At 56.4% G+C, this 16877-nt stretch overlaps 1 protein-coding gene across 2 annotated transcripts; it reads left to right on the top strand.

Moving 5' to 3' along the window:
- Window positions 1-1183: 1183 nt before the first annotated feature.
- Window positions 1184-16819, top strand: LOC137358243 (immunoglobulin superfamily member 3-like). 2 transcript variants are annotated; one of them, XM_068024138.1, is made up of 6 exons: window positions 1184-1570; window positions 3430-3843; window positions 5403-5813; window positions 7053-7469; window positions 7766-7874; window positions 16676-16809. In XM_068024138.1, the coding sequence occupies exons 1-6, from the start codon at window positions 1513-1515 to the stop codon at window positions 16713-16715; spliced, it is 1449 nt and encodes a 482-aa protein (XP_067880239.1). In that variant the 5' UTR covers window positions 1184-1512; the 3' UTR covers window positions 16716-16809. The 2 variants fall into 2 exon arrangements, with proteins under 2 accessions (XP_067880239.1, XP_067880240.1); XM_068024139.1 differs by lacking the exon at window positions 7766-7874 and having other exon boundaries at window positions 16676-16819.
- Window positions 16820-16877: the final 58 nt, after the last annotated feature.

Here is a 16877-nt window from a genome sequence, read left to right as displayed (position 1 = left end):
GGGACTCGAAAGAGACGGAACTGAATCCAATCAGGAGCAAAACATCGAATAATTGATCTGAAGTAGAAAGTATTTATTGATGCTTGGATAAGCTTCAAGCCATTTGCGCTGGATATATTTGACTTTTACACATATCCCCCCCACCTAGCCTGAGTATAGTTCAGCCTGCCGCCCTGAGCGCATGTTCATGAATATTGATGAGACGCTTCATTAATATGTGCATATTAATTAACCAGCCCCCTTTCCCTCCACCATGGCCATGGCTGACTGCTGATTTGGCCATTGGCCCCTGAAGAAAAATCTTGCAATGTCTCCCTGTCCCATTGTTATAAATATTAATGCATGTATTAATTAACGGCATGAGCAAGGACATTGCTTTGGAGTGCCACTTTGGCGTCTGCCGCCGCCGCTCATGTTGACATCTTGTGCACAGCAGGATCCCACGAACGGCCAAGTCAATGCGGCTTTGGCAGCAAATGGGCGGCAGGGCCTTCTTCCTCCCCCGCCTGTCTCCCTTTCCCCCTCCCGCCATGGGGTGGGGGTTCCGCAAAAAAAAAAAACCAACAACCCTCGACATCCTACCCCGCCCCCCACCCTGTATCTTTGCGAACCTCCGCGCCCCCCCCCCCCTCCACACCCACCTCCAACCACCCCGCCCCAAACCTCTCGAGCGGGCCCCCGTCGCCTCCCAAATCCGTGCCCGTCTCTCCCGGGTCGCCATCTTGGAACCCCTCCAGTTGGGTTTCGAGCCCCACCCACCGCCCCAGAACTGAAACGGCCCTCATCAAAGTCACAAATGGCCTCCTACGGGACCGCGACAAATGTTGACTCTCCCTCAATTGGAGGGTGGTGCGGCGATGACGGGGGGAGGGTTGTCCTACGACGAGAGGCCGAGGAAATTGAGCCCGCACCCTCTGGAGTTTAGAAGAATGAGAGGCGATCTCATTGAGACGTACAAGATTGTGAAGGGGCTGGATAGGGTTGAGAAATTGTCTCCGCTCGTCGGGGAGTCTAAAACACGGGGGCACAGTCTCAGGATAAGGGGCCGATCATTCAGGACCGAGAGGAGGAGAAATGACCCCACCCGCCCCCCCCCCCCTCGCTAACCATCCGAAGCTGACCCCAGACAGCTCGACGCCTCGTTGGAGCCCGCTTCGCCCCCAGGCCTTCGGTTCCTCCGTTGCTCCCCAGTTAGGCCGGGGCAAAGCTCCCCCACTGGACGTGGGATCTCTCGGCTTCAGCAGATGGGATAACGCCCCCAGATCTGTATCTTCGACACACCGATTGTGAGCTCACAAGGGGTAATTACCGTTGTGACAACAGATCCCATCACCTTGGAGACGCAACCCTTTCAGATGGCATCCAACAGTTGTTCCAGTCAGCCTGATTGGGACAACGAAACCTGTTCTCATTCATCGATGCCAAGAGCTGGGAGGAGATAGGAGCACGACGCAGGGGGAACTCGACACCTCGGCGTGATCAGGGAGTCCCGTCCGACCGCCACGCCCAGTCATGTACCTCTATATCTGGCTCACTGTGGCTATGCTACAGGTCTCCTTTGCAGAATTGGGTACGTGGGGAATCTAGATTCTCCCCCGCCCCCCGCGAACGCACTGCAAGATCCCGCTGCAGGAGCGCCGCGCTGTCGGAGGGGCAGTGCTGAGGGGGAGCCGCACTGTCAGAGGGTCAGTACTGAGGGAGTGCCGCACTGTCTGAGGGTCAGTACTGAGGGAGAGCCGCGCTGTCGGAGGGTCAGTACTGAGGGAGCGCCGCGCTGTCGGAGGATCAGTACTGAGGGAGCGCCGCACTGTCTGAGGGTCAGTACTGAGGGAGCGCCGCACTGTCTGAGGGTCAGTACTGAGGGAGAGCCGCACTGTCGGAGGGTCAGTACTGAGGGAGCGCCGCACTGTCGGAGGGTCAGTACTGAGGGAGTGCCGCACTGTCTGAGGGTCAGTACTGAGGGAGCGCCGCACTGTCTGAGGGTCAGTACTGAGGGAGCGCCGCGCTGTCAGAGGGTCAGTACTGAGGGAGCACCACGCTGTTAGAGGGTCAGTACTGAGGGAGAGCCGCGCTGTCGGAGGGTCAGTACTGAGGGAGCGCCACGCTGTTAGAGGGTCAGTACTGAGGGAGCGCCGCACTGTCGGAGGGTCAGTACTGAGGGAGCGCCACGCTGTTAGAGGGTCAGTACTGAGGGAGCGCCACGCTGTTAGAGGGTCAGTACTGAGGGAGCGCCGCACTGTCGGAGGGTCAGTACTGAGGGAGAGCTGCACTGTCGGAGGGTCAGTACTGAGGGAGCGCCGCACTGTCGGAGGGTCAGTACTGAGGGAGAGCTGCATTGTCGGAGTGTCAGTACTGAGGGAGCGCCGCACTGTCGGAGGGTCAGTACTGAGGGAGAGCTGCACTGTCGGAGGGTCAGTACTGAGGGAGTGCCGCACTGTCGGAGGGTCAGTACTGAGGGAGTGCCGCACTGTCGGAGGGTCAGTACTGAGGGAGCGCCGCACTGTGGGAGGGTCAGTACTGGGGGAGCGCCGCACTGTCGGAGGGTCAGTACTGAGGGAGCGCCGCACTGTCGGAGGGTCAGTACTGAGGGAGAGCTGCATTGTCGGAGTGTCAGTACTGAGGGAGTGCCGCACTGTCGGAGGGTCAGTACTGAGGGAGAGCTGCATTGTCGGAGTGTCAGTACTGAGGGAGCGCCGCACTGTCGGAGGGTCAGTACTGAGGGAGCGCCGCACTGTCGGAGGGTCAGTACTGAGGGAGAGCTGCATTGTCGGAGTGTCAGTACTGAGGGAGCGCCGCACTGTCGGAGGGTCAGTACTGAGGGAGCGCCGCACTGTCGGAGGGTCAGTACTGAGGGAGCGCCGCACTGTCGGAGGGTCAGTACTGAAGGAGTGCCGCACTGTCGGAGGGTCAGTACTGAGGGAGAGCTGCATTGTCGGAGTGTCAGTACTGAGGGAGTGCCGCACTGTCGGAGGGTCAGTACTGGTATCAGTAACGGGGCCGTGAAACCATCACAGATTTGTCGTGGAAACCCATCTGGTTTGCCCACGCCCTTTCGGGACAGAAATCTGCCGAGCTTACCCGGGTCTGGCCGACATGTGACTCCGGATCCCACAGCAATGTGGTTCACTCTGAACTGCCCCCTGAAAATGGGCAAGGGACGACGAGGGACGGGGAGCAAACGCTGGCCTGGTCAGCGATGCCCGCGTCCCGTGAAAGAATAAAGGGGAACAGATGATCTGGCTCATTGTCACGGGGGTGGTGGGGGTGCTGTTTGTGGGATCTTGCTGTGCACAAATTGGCTGCTGCGCTGCCTACATTACAACGGTAAGTGCACTTCGGAATAAAAAGCCAAGTGCATCATTGGCCCTGAGGTGCCCTGGGGCACCCTGCTGTAGTTTTGTCAACCTCCTCTTCCTCTTTTGTTTGCAGACTTTGTGCAGGTTTTCGACATCCTGATCACAGCCGAGAGCAGCAACTCCTCGTTCCACCCGGAAATTCTCTTCCTCAATGCCTCAGGGTTTGTCCTCGCCAAACTCGGTGAGCCAGCCACACTTTACTGCCGTATAATGCTGGTCAAAGACAGTCCCAATGCCAAGTACAAGGTGCACTGGGAGGCGGGGCGGTTCCCCGACCTGATTGTGGCGCAGATTGACCAGAGCACGGACACAGCCCCGATTATCAACCCCCGCTACCGCGACCGGGTCTCCCTGATCTCCCAGGGACCCGAGAACCACCTGCACTTCAGGTCTGTCCAGGAGCAGGACTTTGGGGAGTATCTCTGCAAGGGCGAGATTGTGGGCCAGGAGGGGGAATCCTTCTCCTCCCTGTCAGTGCTGGCCGAGGGTAAGTGTCTTCCCGGGAAAACTGGCTCGGACACGGGGGATCGATCCAATAGGTCGTGGGGGGGTGGTGGGGGGGATTGAGGGCTGGAGAGATGGTGGGACGGAGATATACTGGGATGGAGAGACAGAGAAAGGGATGGAAAGAGAAAGGGATGGAGAGGTAGTGAAAGATATGGAGAGAGAGGAATGAAGAGACAGAGAGAGGGATGAAGAGACAGAGAGGGCTGGAGAGGTGGAGATATGGAGAGAGGGATGGAGAGATGGTGGGACGGAGAGATACTGGGATGGAGAGACAGAGAAAGGGATGGACAGGATAAAGAGGTGGAGAGGTAAAGGATGGAGGGAGGGAGAGAGTCGGTTGGAGAAATATTGAGAAAGTGGGATGGAGAGACAGAGAGAGGGATGGAAAGAGAAAGGGATGGAGAGGTAGTGAAAGATATGGAGAGAGAGGAATGAAGAGACAGAGAGAGGGATGAAGAGACAGAGAGGGCTGGAGAGGTGGAGATATGGAGAGAGGGATGGAGAGATGGTGGGACGGAGAGATACTGGGATGGAGAGACAGAGAAAGGGATGGACAGGATAAAGAGAGGGATGGAGAGGTAGTGAGAGATATGGAGAGAGAGAGGAATGAAGAGACAGAGAGAGGGATGGAGAGAGAGGGATGAAGGGATAGCGAGAGATGTGGAGAGAGAGGGATGAAGAGGTAGAGATATGGAGAGAGAGGGATGAAGCGACAGAGAAGGATTGAGAGATGGAAAGAGAGGGATGGACAGATAGGGATAGAAAGACAGAGAGAGTGATGAAGAGACTGAAAGAGGGATGGAGAGATAGTGAGAGATATGGAGAGAGAGAGGGATGGAGAAACAGAGAGAGATATGGAGAGAGAGAGAGAAATAGAGGGGAATGGACAGAGGCAGAAGAATGGATGGAGGTTAGATGGAGAGAGAGAGAGAGGGATGGAGAGATAGTGAGAAAGAGAGGGATGGAGAGATAGTAAGAGATTTGGAGAGGGAGGGATGAAGAGACTGAAAGAGAGATGGAGAGATAGAGAGCAGGATGGAGAGACAGGGAGAGATATAGACAGAGAGAGGGATGGACAGACGGAGAGAGGGATGGATGGAGATTAGTTGGAGAGACAGAGAGAGGGACGGAGAGACAGAGGGACGGAGAGACAGAAAGGGGGCTGGAGAGACAGAGCAGGATGGAGAGACAAGGTGAGATATGGAGAGAGAGAGAGGATTGGACAGCCAGAGAGAGGGATGGAGAGAGATTAGACGGAGCGACAGAGAGAGGGATGGACAGACAGAGAGAGGGTTGGAGAGAGAGAGGGAGGGAGAGACAGAGAGAGTGATGGAGAGATAGCGATATGGAGAGAGAGGGTTGGAGAGAGAGGAATAGACAGACAGATGGATGGATGGAGATTTGATGGAGAGACAGAGGGAGGGATGGAGAGAGAGGGATGGATGGATGACGATTAGATGGAGAGATAAGAGGGATGAAGAGAGAGAGGGATAGACAGACAGACAGACGGAGGGACTAACGTTCTGCCTCTATTTGCAGATACCCACATGGAACTGGACCTCCTGACCTCAGAGAGCAACAACGAGTCTCTGGTGGCTGAGATTCAGTCCCTCAATACCTCAGGCCGAGTGAGAGCCAGGCTGGGAACCTCAGCCCAGCTGGACTGCCGCATCGAGGCCCTGCATGGGGGTCCCAGCACCAGGTACAGCGTGCAGTGGGAGGCGGTGAACGGAGGCAACCTGACCCTGGCCCGCCTCGACCAGGGCCAGGAGGGCACCAACTACCTCGACCCTGCCTACCGGGAGCGTCTGAGTGTCAGCTCGCTGGACACTGCCACGCACCTGACTATCCACCAGGTCAAGAAGGAGGATTACGGAGAGTACCTGTGCAAGGCCTGGGTGTTAGGGCACCCTGAGGGCATGGCAGTGGCCTCGGTCACTCTGGAGGAAGGTAAGGCGGAGTGACGGAGGGAGGAGGGCAGAGAGGAGCGGGGGTGGGGGGGGTAGGGGTTGGGGCGGTGAGTGTAAAGAAAGGACACAGATAAAGGACAAACATTTCCCCCCACCACCTTTCACCTGCTCGGGAGGTCCCAGAGCGCCTGGACTTTCTGAAGTGCGGTCACTGCTGTCGAAAATGTGGCCGACGATTTGCGCACAGCAAGATCCCACTCACAGCCATGAGGTAGTGACCCAGATCATCAGTACTGAGGGAGCGCTGCACTGTCGGAGGGTCAGTACTGAGGGAGCGCTGCAATGTCGGAGGGTCAGTACTGAGGGTGCGCCGCACTGTCGGAGGGTCAGTACTGAGGGTGCGCCGCACTGTCAGAGGGTCAGTACTGAGGGTGCGCCGCACTGTCGGAGGGTCAGTACTGAGGGAGCGCCGCACTGACGGAGGGTCAGTACTGAGGGAGCGCCGCACTGACGGAGAGTCAGTACTGAGTGTCCTGGGGCCATACAGGATATCCCTCAAAGCAACGTCAGCAAAAAAAAACACAGACGATCTGCTCCTTCTCACATTGCGGGTCTGTGGGATCTTGCTGTGCGCAGATTGGCTGCCGCCTTTCCCACGTGGCGAAAGTCCCTCATTGGCCATGTGGCGCGTCGGGGTTCCTGCGTTGGGGGTGAAAGGCGCTGGAGGGGTGCGAGTCTGTTTTTAGAGGGTGTGGGATTGATGTCCCAGGGATGATTGCAGCACCGGGGGGGGGGGGGGGGCCATTCGGCCCGCCAGGGCCCTGCTGGCCCTCTACAAGGGAAACGCTACCTTTCCCATTCTCGGCCCCCTCCCCTGAAGGGACCAAACTGGATTCAGTGGAAATGATCATCTTGTTTTGTCGGCTGTGTGGTGACTGGGGTGGGTTTTGGGCTGCTGTCGTGTTGCCCAGTGTGCAGCAGAGGCTGTGAGACTCGGCCGGGTTTACAGAGCAGTGGCAGAGGACGTGAAATAAAGGGCCACCTCGTTTCAAGATGTGCCCTCATCTTCGAAATCTCCATCCCTCCCTCCAGCCCCTCGGCCATGCTGGATCTGACATAAGAAACCGGAGCAATTGATATGCTGAAGGGAGGATGGAATGGAAGGATACGTTGATGGGGTGAGGTGGGGAAGGGGCTGGCAGAGACCAGCTGGGCCGAACTGCCTGTGTCGTCAATCCGATGTAACTCCTTGTGTCTCTCTCTCTCGCTTTCCATCCAGATGTGGTCACTGACGTGCCCCCGTCCGCGGTGCCCGCCGTCCGGGCGCAGACCCAGCTCCGACCCGAGATCCTGGCCCTCAACACCTCGGAGAAGGTGAAGGCCCACGTGGGGTCCCCGGCCACCCTGAGCTGCCGCATCGTGGCGCTGCACGCGGGCCCCGAGACCCGCTACCGCGTGCGCTGGTCGTCGCCGCGCAGCCCCAACCTCACCCTGGCGCAGATCGACCAGGGCACCGACCGGGCCTCGCGGGTCCACCCCAGCTACCGCGACCGGGTCACCCTGACCTCCCGGGGGCCCGACAGCGAGCTCCACTTCCGCGTCGTCAAGGAGGAGGACCCCGGCGAGTACCTGTGCGAGGCTGGCATCTCCGGGAGGGCGGGCGAGGACATCTCCTCCCCCATCTTCTTGATCAAGGGTAGGTGTGCGGGCGTGTGCGTGGGCATAGGAGGGGCCAGGGATTCCCCAACACCAGTAGTTGAATATCCTGTGATGCCCCATGTAGTTGAACATCCCACTTTTGTTTCCCTGAAGGTTAGGTGCAAGAGGTGGGGTGGGAGAGGTGCGGGGGTTGGGAGGATCCCAGTAGCTGTGCCTTGGATGGGTGGAATTAGCCCTGGGCCCCATCTCTCCCGTCGGTGGTTGGGAAAGTGGCTTTGACTGTCACTCGCTAACGTCTCTATTCCTGTGTCTCCTCATCTTCTTCCCCCACAGCGAAACAGAAGGTGTTGCCGGCGTCGTCGGAGACCGCCATACTATGGCTCATCCTCCACTTCTTTGTTGTCCTGTTCGCCATGGCGATCGGGATAGGGTCCTGCTTCCTGTGAGTACCAGTCGGCCACGGGTGTGCCTGCGCCGAGCAGGGTCCCAGCAACCGGAAGCAGAGACTTTGATCAGTGTGTTTCCCATTTCAGAGTCAACCACAATCCCAATGGACCCAAACCCCTTCCCGTTCACTCCCACCGTACACAATCCCAATGGACCCAAACCCCTTCCCGTTCACTCCCATTGTACACAATCCCAATGGACCCAAACCCCTTCCCGTTCACTCCCATTGTACACAATCCCAATGGACCCAAACCCCTTCCCGTTCACTCCCACTGTACACAATCCCAATGGACCCAAACCCCTTCCCGTTCACTCCCACTGTACACAATCCCAATTGACCCAAGCCCCTTCCTGTTCACTCCCATTGTACACAATCCCAATGGACCCAAACCCCTTCCCATTCACTCCCACTGTACACAATCCTAATGGACCCAAACCCCTTCCCATTCACTCCCACTGTACACAATCCCAATGGACCCAAACCCCTTCCCGTTCACTCCCATTGTACACAATCCCAATGGACCCAAACCCCTTCCCGTTCACTCCCACTGTACACAATCCCAATGGACCCAAACCCCTTCCCATTCACTCCCACTGTACACAATCCCAATGGACCCAAACCCCTTCCCGTTCACTCCCACTGTACACAATCCCAATGGACCCAAACCCCTTCCCGTTCACTCCCATTGTACACAATCCCAATGGACCCAAACCCCTTCCCGTTCACTCCCACTGTATACAATCCCAATGGACCCAAACCCCTTCCAGTTCACTCCCACTGTACACAATCCTAATGGACCCAAACCCCTTCCCATTCACTCCCATTGTACACAATTCCAATGGACCCAAACATTGACTCTGGACCCCATGAAGTCTCATGGCATCAGGTCAAACAGGGGCAAGGTAACCTCCTGCTAATTACCACCTACCGTCCTCCCTCAGCTGATGAGTCAGTACTCCTCCATGTTGAACAGCACCTGGAGGAGGAACTGAGGGTGGCGAGGGCACAGAATGTACTCTGGGTGGGGGACTTCAAAGTCTATCACCAAGAGTGGCTCGGTAGCACCACTACTGACCGAGCTGGCCGAGTCCTAAAGGACATAGCTGCTAGACTGGGTCTGCGGCAGGTGGTGAGGGAACCAACAAGAGGGAATACTTGACCTTGTCCTCACCAATCTGCCTGCCGCAGCCCTTGTGGAGACAAAGTCCCGTCTTCACATTGAGGATACCCTCCATCGTGTTGTGTGGCACTATCACCGTGCTAAATGGGATAGATTTCGAACAGATCTAGCAATGCAAAACTGGGCATCCATGAGGCACTGTGGGCCATCAGCAGCAGCAGAATTGTACTCAACCACAATCTGTAACCTCATGGCCCGGCATATCCCCCACTCTACCATTACCATCAAGCCAGGAGACCAACCCTGGTTTCAATGAAGAGTGCAGGGGGGCATGCCAGGAACAGCACCAGGCATACCTCAAAATGAGGTGTCAGTCTGGTGAAGCTACAACACAGGACTACCTGCGTGCCAAACTGCGTAAGCAGCATGCAATAGACAGAGCGAAGCGATCCCATAACCAACGGATCAGATCTAAGCTCTGCAGTCCTGCCACATCCAGTCGTGAATTGTGGTGGACAATTAAACAACTAACTGGAGGAGGTGGCTCCACAAATATCCCCATCCTCAATGATGGGGGAGCCCAGCACATCAGTGCGAAAGATAAGGCTGAAGCATTTGCAACAATCTGCAGCCAGAAGTCCTGAGTTGATGATCCATCTCGGCCTCCTCCTGAAGTCCCCAGCATCACAGATGCCAGACTTCAGCCAATTCGATTCGCTCCACGTGATATCAAGAAATGACTGAAGGCACTGGATACTGCAAAGGTTATGGGCCCTGACAATATTCCGGCAATAGTACTGAAGACCTGTGCTCCAGAACTTGCCGCGCCCCTAGCCAAGCTGTTCCAGTACAGCTACAACACTGGTATCTACCCTGCAATGTGGAAAATTGCCCAGTTATGTCCTGTACACAAAAAGCAGGACAAGTCCAACCCGGCCGATTACCGCCCCATCAGCCTACTGTCGATCATCAGTAAAGTGATGGAAGGTGTCGTCGTCAGTGCTATCAAGTGGTACTTGCTTAGCAATAACCTGCTCAGTGACGCTCAGTTTGGGTTTCGCCAGGGCCACTCAGCTCCTGACCTCATTACAGCCTTGGTTCAAACACGGACAAAAGAGCTGAACTCCAGAAGTGAGGTGAGAGTGACTGCCCTTGACGTCAAGGCAGCATTTAAACGAGTATGGCATCAAGGAGCTCCAGCAAAACTGGAGTCAATGGGAATCAGGGGGAAAACCCTCCACTGGCTGGAGTCATACCTAGCGCAAAGGAAGATGGTTGTGGTTGTTGGAGATCAATCATCTGAGCTCCAGGACATCACTGCAGGAGTTCCTCAGGGGAGTGTCCTCGGCACAACCATCTTCAGCTGCTTCATCAATGACCTTCCGTCAATCATAAGGTCAGAAGTGGGGATGTTCGCTGATGATTGCACAATGTTCAGCACCATTCGTGACTCCTCAGATACTGAAGCAGTCCGTGTAGAAATGCAGCAAGACCTGGACAATATCCAGGCTTGGGCTGATAAGTGGCAAGTAACATTCGCGCCACACAACTGCCAGGCAATGACCATCTCCAACAAGAGAGAATCTAACCATCTCCCCTTGACATTCAATGACATTACCATCGCTGAATCCCCCACTATCAACATCCTGGGGGTCACCATTGACCAGGAACTGAACTGGACCAGCCTTATAAATACTGTGGCTACAAGAGCAGGTCAGAGGCTGGGAATCCTGCTGTGAGTAACTCACCTCCTGACTCCCCAAAGCCTGTCCACCATCTACAAGGCACAAGTCAGGAGTGTGATGGAATACTCTCCACTTGCCTGGATGGGTGCAGCTCCAACAACACTCAAGAGGTTCGACACCATCCAGGACAAAGCAGCCCGCTTGATTGGCACCCCATCTACAAACATTCACTCCCTACACCACTGACACACAGTGGCAGCAGTGTGTACCATCTACAAGATGCACTGCAGCAATGCACCAAGGCTCCTTAGACAGCACCTTCCAAACCCGCGACCTCTACCAACTAGAAGGACAAGGGTAGCAGACACATGGGAACACCACCACCTGCAAGTTCCCCTCCAAGCCACACACCATCCTGACTTGGAACTATATTGCCGTTCCTTCACTGTCGCTGGGTCAAAATCCTGGAACTCCCTTCCTAACTGCACTGTGGGTGTACCTACCCCACACGGACTGCAGCGGTTCAAGAAGGCAGCTCACCACCACCTTCTCAAGGGTCAATTATGGATGGGCAATAAATGCTGGCCTGGCCAGCGATGCCCACATCCCATGAAATGAATAACAAAAAAAATCCCAATGGACTCAAACCCCTTCCCTTTCACTCCCATTGCACACACTCCCAATGGACCCAACCCTTTCCCATATAGAATTCCAGAATCAGCCATAATTCATGCGGGGTATTGCAGAGGGAGCTTTACTCTGTATCTAACCCCCGTACTGTACCTGTCCTGGGAGTGTTTGATGGGACAGTGTAGAGGGAGCTTTACTCTGTATCTAACCCCCGTACTGTACCTGTCCTGGGAGTGTTTGATGGGACAGTGTAGAGGGAGCTTTACTCTGTATCTAACCCCCGTACTGTACCTGTCCCGGGAGTGTTTGATGGGGACAGTGTAGAGGGAGCTTTACTCTGTATCTAACCCCATGCTGTACCTGTCCTGGGAGTGTTTGATGGGGACAGTGTAGAGGGAGCTATACTCTGTTTCTAACCCCGTTTTTTTTTGCTTTACTCTGTTTCTAACCCCGTTTTTTTTTGCTTTACTCTGTATCTAACCCCGTTTTTTTTTGCTTTACTCTGTATCTAACCCCGTTTTTTTTTTGCTTTACTCTGTATCTAACCCCGTTTTTTTTTTGCTTTACTCTGTATCTAACCCCGTTTTTTTTTTTCTTTTTAGGTGGCCTTTATTCCTCAGGCCCCTTTTATATTTTTTCATGTCGAGGGGGCCTTTATTCCTCAGGCTCCCTTTATATACATATTTACATTTTAAAAATAACTTTATTAAAAACAGAAAAATAACAAAAAACTCAAATTAAAATGCCATTCTCGGCGTCGACAATGCACTCCAGTCCCTGCAGTGCCCACCGGCCCCAGAAGGCCTCGAGTGTACCGGCGGACACCGCATGCTCCTTCTCCAGGGACACCCGGGCGTGTACGTAACCGCGGTAGAGGGGCAGGCAATCGGGGAGGACGGAACCCCCGACGGCCCGCAGCCTGGACCTGTGAATTGCCACCTTGGCCAGGCCCAGGAGCAGACCGACGAGGAGATCCTCCTCCCGGCCCATGCCCCTCCGCACCGGGTGCCCAAAGATCAGGAGCGTGGGACTGAAGTGCAGCCAGAACTTGAGGAGCAGCCCCTTCAGATACTCAAATAGGGGCTGCAACCTCGCACACTCCGTATAGATGTGAAACACGGACTCGTCCAGGCCGCAGAAAGTACAGGCGGCCGGGGAGTCCGTGAACCTACTTAAAGGTCTATTGCACGGGACTGCCCTGTGCAACACCCTCCACCCCAGGTCCCCGATGTAAAGGGGGAAGACTCTCGTGTAGAGAGACCTCCATTGGGGTTTCCCCTCGCCGCCAGATGGCAACGCGGACCGCCTGGGCGTGTCCGGCCGGCTGACGAGGGCGAGGAAGTGCAGAGTGTGCAGGAGCAGCCCGTACAGGTAACTCCTCCGTGCCATTCGGGACCCTCCTCCTCCAGACCTCCACGTGAAGGCGCTGGAGTCGGGATGGAGATTCGCCAGACGTCCACCAAATTAAGGGAGCTGATCAGCCCCTCAACTTCTCCACTGACGCTTGGCCGCGCTGGGAACCAGAGCGATCCCCCACCTCGAGGGTGCAGTTAAAATCCCCCCCGAGGATGATGTACTCACCGCTATTGATAGAGCTCAAGAGAGCGGACACTTCTTCAAAGAAGCGCGCTTGCAACGCGCCGGGCCTGGGCGCATACACGTTCACTAGGTGGAGCGGCACGCTACCCAGGCGAACGGCGAGGTGGAGCAAGCGGCCCGGCACTAGCTCTTTGACCCCCAAATCTCCAGCTGAAAAGTCGGGGCCAACAAGGTAAACCACCCCACTAGAAATAGAGGTGAGGTGACTCATGTAGTAACCCACCCTGGCACTCCAGGAGCCAGGTGGCTTTGTTTCCCAGAACGGTGTGGGTTTCCTGCAGAAAGCTCACCGCATATTTCCCTTCCCTGAGGACTGAGAGATTGTGAAATCTGCGGTGAGACCCCCTGCTGCCATTGATGTTGAGGCTGGCTATGGTTATCTTCATGTCAAAGGTACTTAAAACCCATCACCAACAGCTCACTGTGAGGAGGGAGTGGAAGTGCACCTCGCCTTCCACTCCCCCAGCAACCCATTGAGGAACGCATTAAACCGGCGCCTCTCAACCAGTTTCACGCCCGCACCCTTGCCCGCTTTCTTGCGGGTGGCACGGACGGACTGAATAATCAGCACCAGACTCGACCAACGGCCAAGGGCCAGCTGAACTTTATTGCGGCAGCCCCTGCAAGCCGCGAGGAAATCCCGGAGTTCCGCGGTGGGATGAGGGGAGACCCGGTGGGAGGCACGAGGGACTCCACCACCTCACTGGCGATGGATTCAAAGTCATCCTCCGTGCCCCACACCGAGTCCCAATCTTCCTCTGGGTCATCACCGCCAGCGGCTGACAAAGCCACTGCGCAATGTGGGGCGGACGTCCTGGCCGCACCAGCTGGTCCCACCTCGGTCACGATCCCACCCCCAGGATCAATGGCGAAGGGGTCCTCTCTGGGTTCTAGAATGGACCTGGAGCCTGTGGGTACCAGCAGTTCAGGACCCCCCTCCACCTCCGTCCCCAGGCCAATGAGTGGTCCAGGGGAGATGGAAGTTCCCGACTCCGGAAATCCAGCCGGAGCCGAGACCGGAGGCGGAGAGAGGAGGCCATCTCCCGCCCCACCAGCGCCCACAGACCCAGCAGACGGGGCAGCATTTACACCAATAATCGGGTCAGGTACATCCTGGTCAGGAGTGGATTTTGGTTGGGAGGGCCGACCCTCCACTCAGGGCACCCGACCCAGTGGCAGACGGGAAAGTTTCTCCAGGAGCGTCCCCAGGTTCCCCCACCAAAAGCTGGGCGCCACTTGCTCCTTCAGGAGGGGCCGCATGTGCAGGGGTCTCGCCCTTCCCTCCATCCTGAGGGGTAGGGAGCTCCTGCCCTGGTTTTACAGTCTTGTTAGTGGTGGTGACAGGGGGAACCTGGGGACCCGAACCAGGAGACAGCTCCCCTCCAACAGATGGGCTGTGCACCTCAGGGCCCTGTGTTACCTCCGTTGAGGGGTGCCTTCTCCTCTTTTTCCCACTCGGGCATGGAGAGTCAGAGGCCTCCACCTCTGCACCCTACTTTTGCTTGGTTGCCCTGGGCCTGAGCCCAGCCCTGGGGCAGGTGGGTTCCCCGGGACCGGGCCTTGGGCTGAGCTCAGGCTCGGGTTGTGCCACGGTGTCTAAGGGATGTGCCTTTCAGTGGTTTTTTCCCTCCGCGTCCTCCATCCATTCAGACAGGCATCCCCTCCCCACCGGAGGCTGTGAAAATCACAGCCTCCAGAACCAACTGACCAGTGTCTTTAGGATATGTAGGGGGAGTGGGAGGAGATGCTGTGGCGCCACCCTAGGCTGCCAAGGTGGAGTTGGCGGCCGGGAGGTTGGGGCAGTTCTTACGAACATGCCCCACCCCCTTGCAGACATGGCACTGCGCCCCGTCCGAGGTCCAGACGATGCAGTAGGCCGTCCCCTGGAACTCTACATCGAAATGGCCCTCCAAGACCTCCTCCCGAGCCAGCTGCATAAATAGCTGGCGGCGGAAGGAGTAGACATGTTGGAGGCAGTTCTCCCGAAGACCGAGCGGGATTGGGCTGATCCCTGACCTCACCTCCCCCAGATGGTGCAGATGGGGGAGGAGGAGCTCACTGGGAATGAAGGACGGGACATTCGATAGCAGTACCCGCTGCGCAGTGGCCCCCAGAGGGTCCACCGGCAGGAAAGTCCCGCCCACAATGAGCCCCTTACTCGGGGCCCGGGACACCGCCCGCTCGGCCTTCAGGAAGAACACAGCCTTCCCGTACATTTTTGAGGCTGCCACAGTGGCCGAGGGGCCGAGAACCTCGGCCATTGCCTTTACACAGGCCTCTATAGACATATTGGGGTGAGGATAGCTCTTTGCCCCATGGCCAGACGTTATTAATTAAAAGGGTGACGGGGTCACATGAGCAGTCACAGAGGCGACAGCCGCATAGGTATGGGAGGGCCCTGTCACCGGTGAAGATGGGCTTGCCATGGATTCAAGAACCAAACCCACCCCAAGTTGTAGGCTTGCAAAAAAACAACAAACAAACAAACAAACGAAAGTTTGCAAGAAATAACTTACAAACAGGTAGTAGGTTCGGGGAGAGTCTGAGGGTATACAGGAAAGGGGAAAGACAGGCTGTAAGTGATGACTTTGCTTTAAGGGTGGGACACAGTGCACTCTAAACAGTCCTGAGTAACATTCCTGGGTCTTCTGGTTGTGGGAGGGGTCTTCACCTGGGTCAGCCGAAAGCTGCCCAGGCTCTAGTTCGATCCTTATGTCTCTATTAGCCAGGCAGCTTCAGCTGACCCGGGCTGGGCAATTGGGGTGGGGAGGGAGCTTCCTTGTGTATTCAATGCAATTGCACAGCTCCCTGTAGAATTATACAGCCCCCACCCCTTGTTGTTCCGGCCTCTTCCACCTCCCACAACAGTCCAAATGAAATAAAAGTCTGGTGCTCGACACCCACCTCCAAATACAGCCTTATTCCCAAGGTCTTTTCCTCCGCTGCAGTGCCCACCCATCGTGGAAGGCCTCAAGCGTACCGGCGGACACCGCATGCTCCTTCTACAGGGACACCCGGGCACGAACGTAACCGCGGAAGAGGGGCAGGCAATCAGGGAGGACGGAACCCCCCCCCCCCCCCCCGAAGGCCCGCAACCTGGACCTGTGAAGTGCCACCTTGGCCAGGCCCAGAAGCAGACCGATGGGGAGATCCTCCTCCCGGCCCACACCCCTCCGCACCGGGTGCTCAAAGATCAGGAGGGTGGGACTGAAGTGCAGCCAAAACCTGAGGAGCAGCCCATTCAAATACTCAAAGAGGGGCTGCAACCTCGCACACTCCATATATACATGGAACACGGACTCGTCCAGGCCGCACAAAGTACAGGCGGCCTGGGAGTCCGTGAACCTACTTAAAAGTCTATTGCACGGGACTGCCCTGTGCGGCACCCTCCACCCCAGGTCCCCGACGTAAAGGGGGAGACTCCCGCGTAGAGAGACCTCCATCGGGGTTCCCCCTCGCCGCCAGAAGGCAACGGGGACCGCCTGGGCGTGTCCTGCCGGCTGACGAGGGCGTGGAAGTGGAGAGTGTGCAGGAGCAGCCCGTACAGGAAACCCCTCCGCGCCGATCGGAATGGCACGGAGGGCATTTCCGAGAGGCGGCTCGGGTAATGCGGGACTGGCTCCCGAGGAGGGTTTCAGGGGCCAGCCAACCCAGTGTGCCCTGGGAGGTTTTGATGGGGACATTGTAGAGGGAGCTTTACTCAGACGCGTGCTGCTCCCAGGGCCTGTGACACTCAAGTTTGTGAATTGTGTTTTAAACAGGACTGGATCCAAGAACCGAATCCTACCAGAACATGTCTGAGGAATGGGAGGAAGCAGCAAGGGACGTGGGGAACTGCAGAGAAATTTCTGAGATAATAATTGAATTTTTTTTTAAATGAAAGCACTTCGTAATAATAAAGAGTCAGAACACAGAGAAAGCCCGGTGTGTCCATTTTATTTCTCTGATGTCACCCGTCCGGGG

The sequence above is a fragment of the Heterodontus francisci genome, chromosome 49, assembly GCF_036365525.1.
Source record: "Heterodontus francisci isolate sHetFra1 chromosome 49, sHetFra1.hap1, whole genome shotgun sequence".
Classification (NCBI taxonomy): Eukaryota; Metazoa; Chordata; class Chondrichthyes; order Heterodontiformes; family Heterodontidae; genus Heterodontus; species Heterodontus francisci.
Note: the sequence above shows the minus strand (reverse complement) of the source record. Positions and strands in the feature narration are given on the sequence as shown.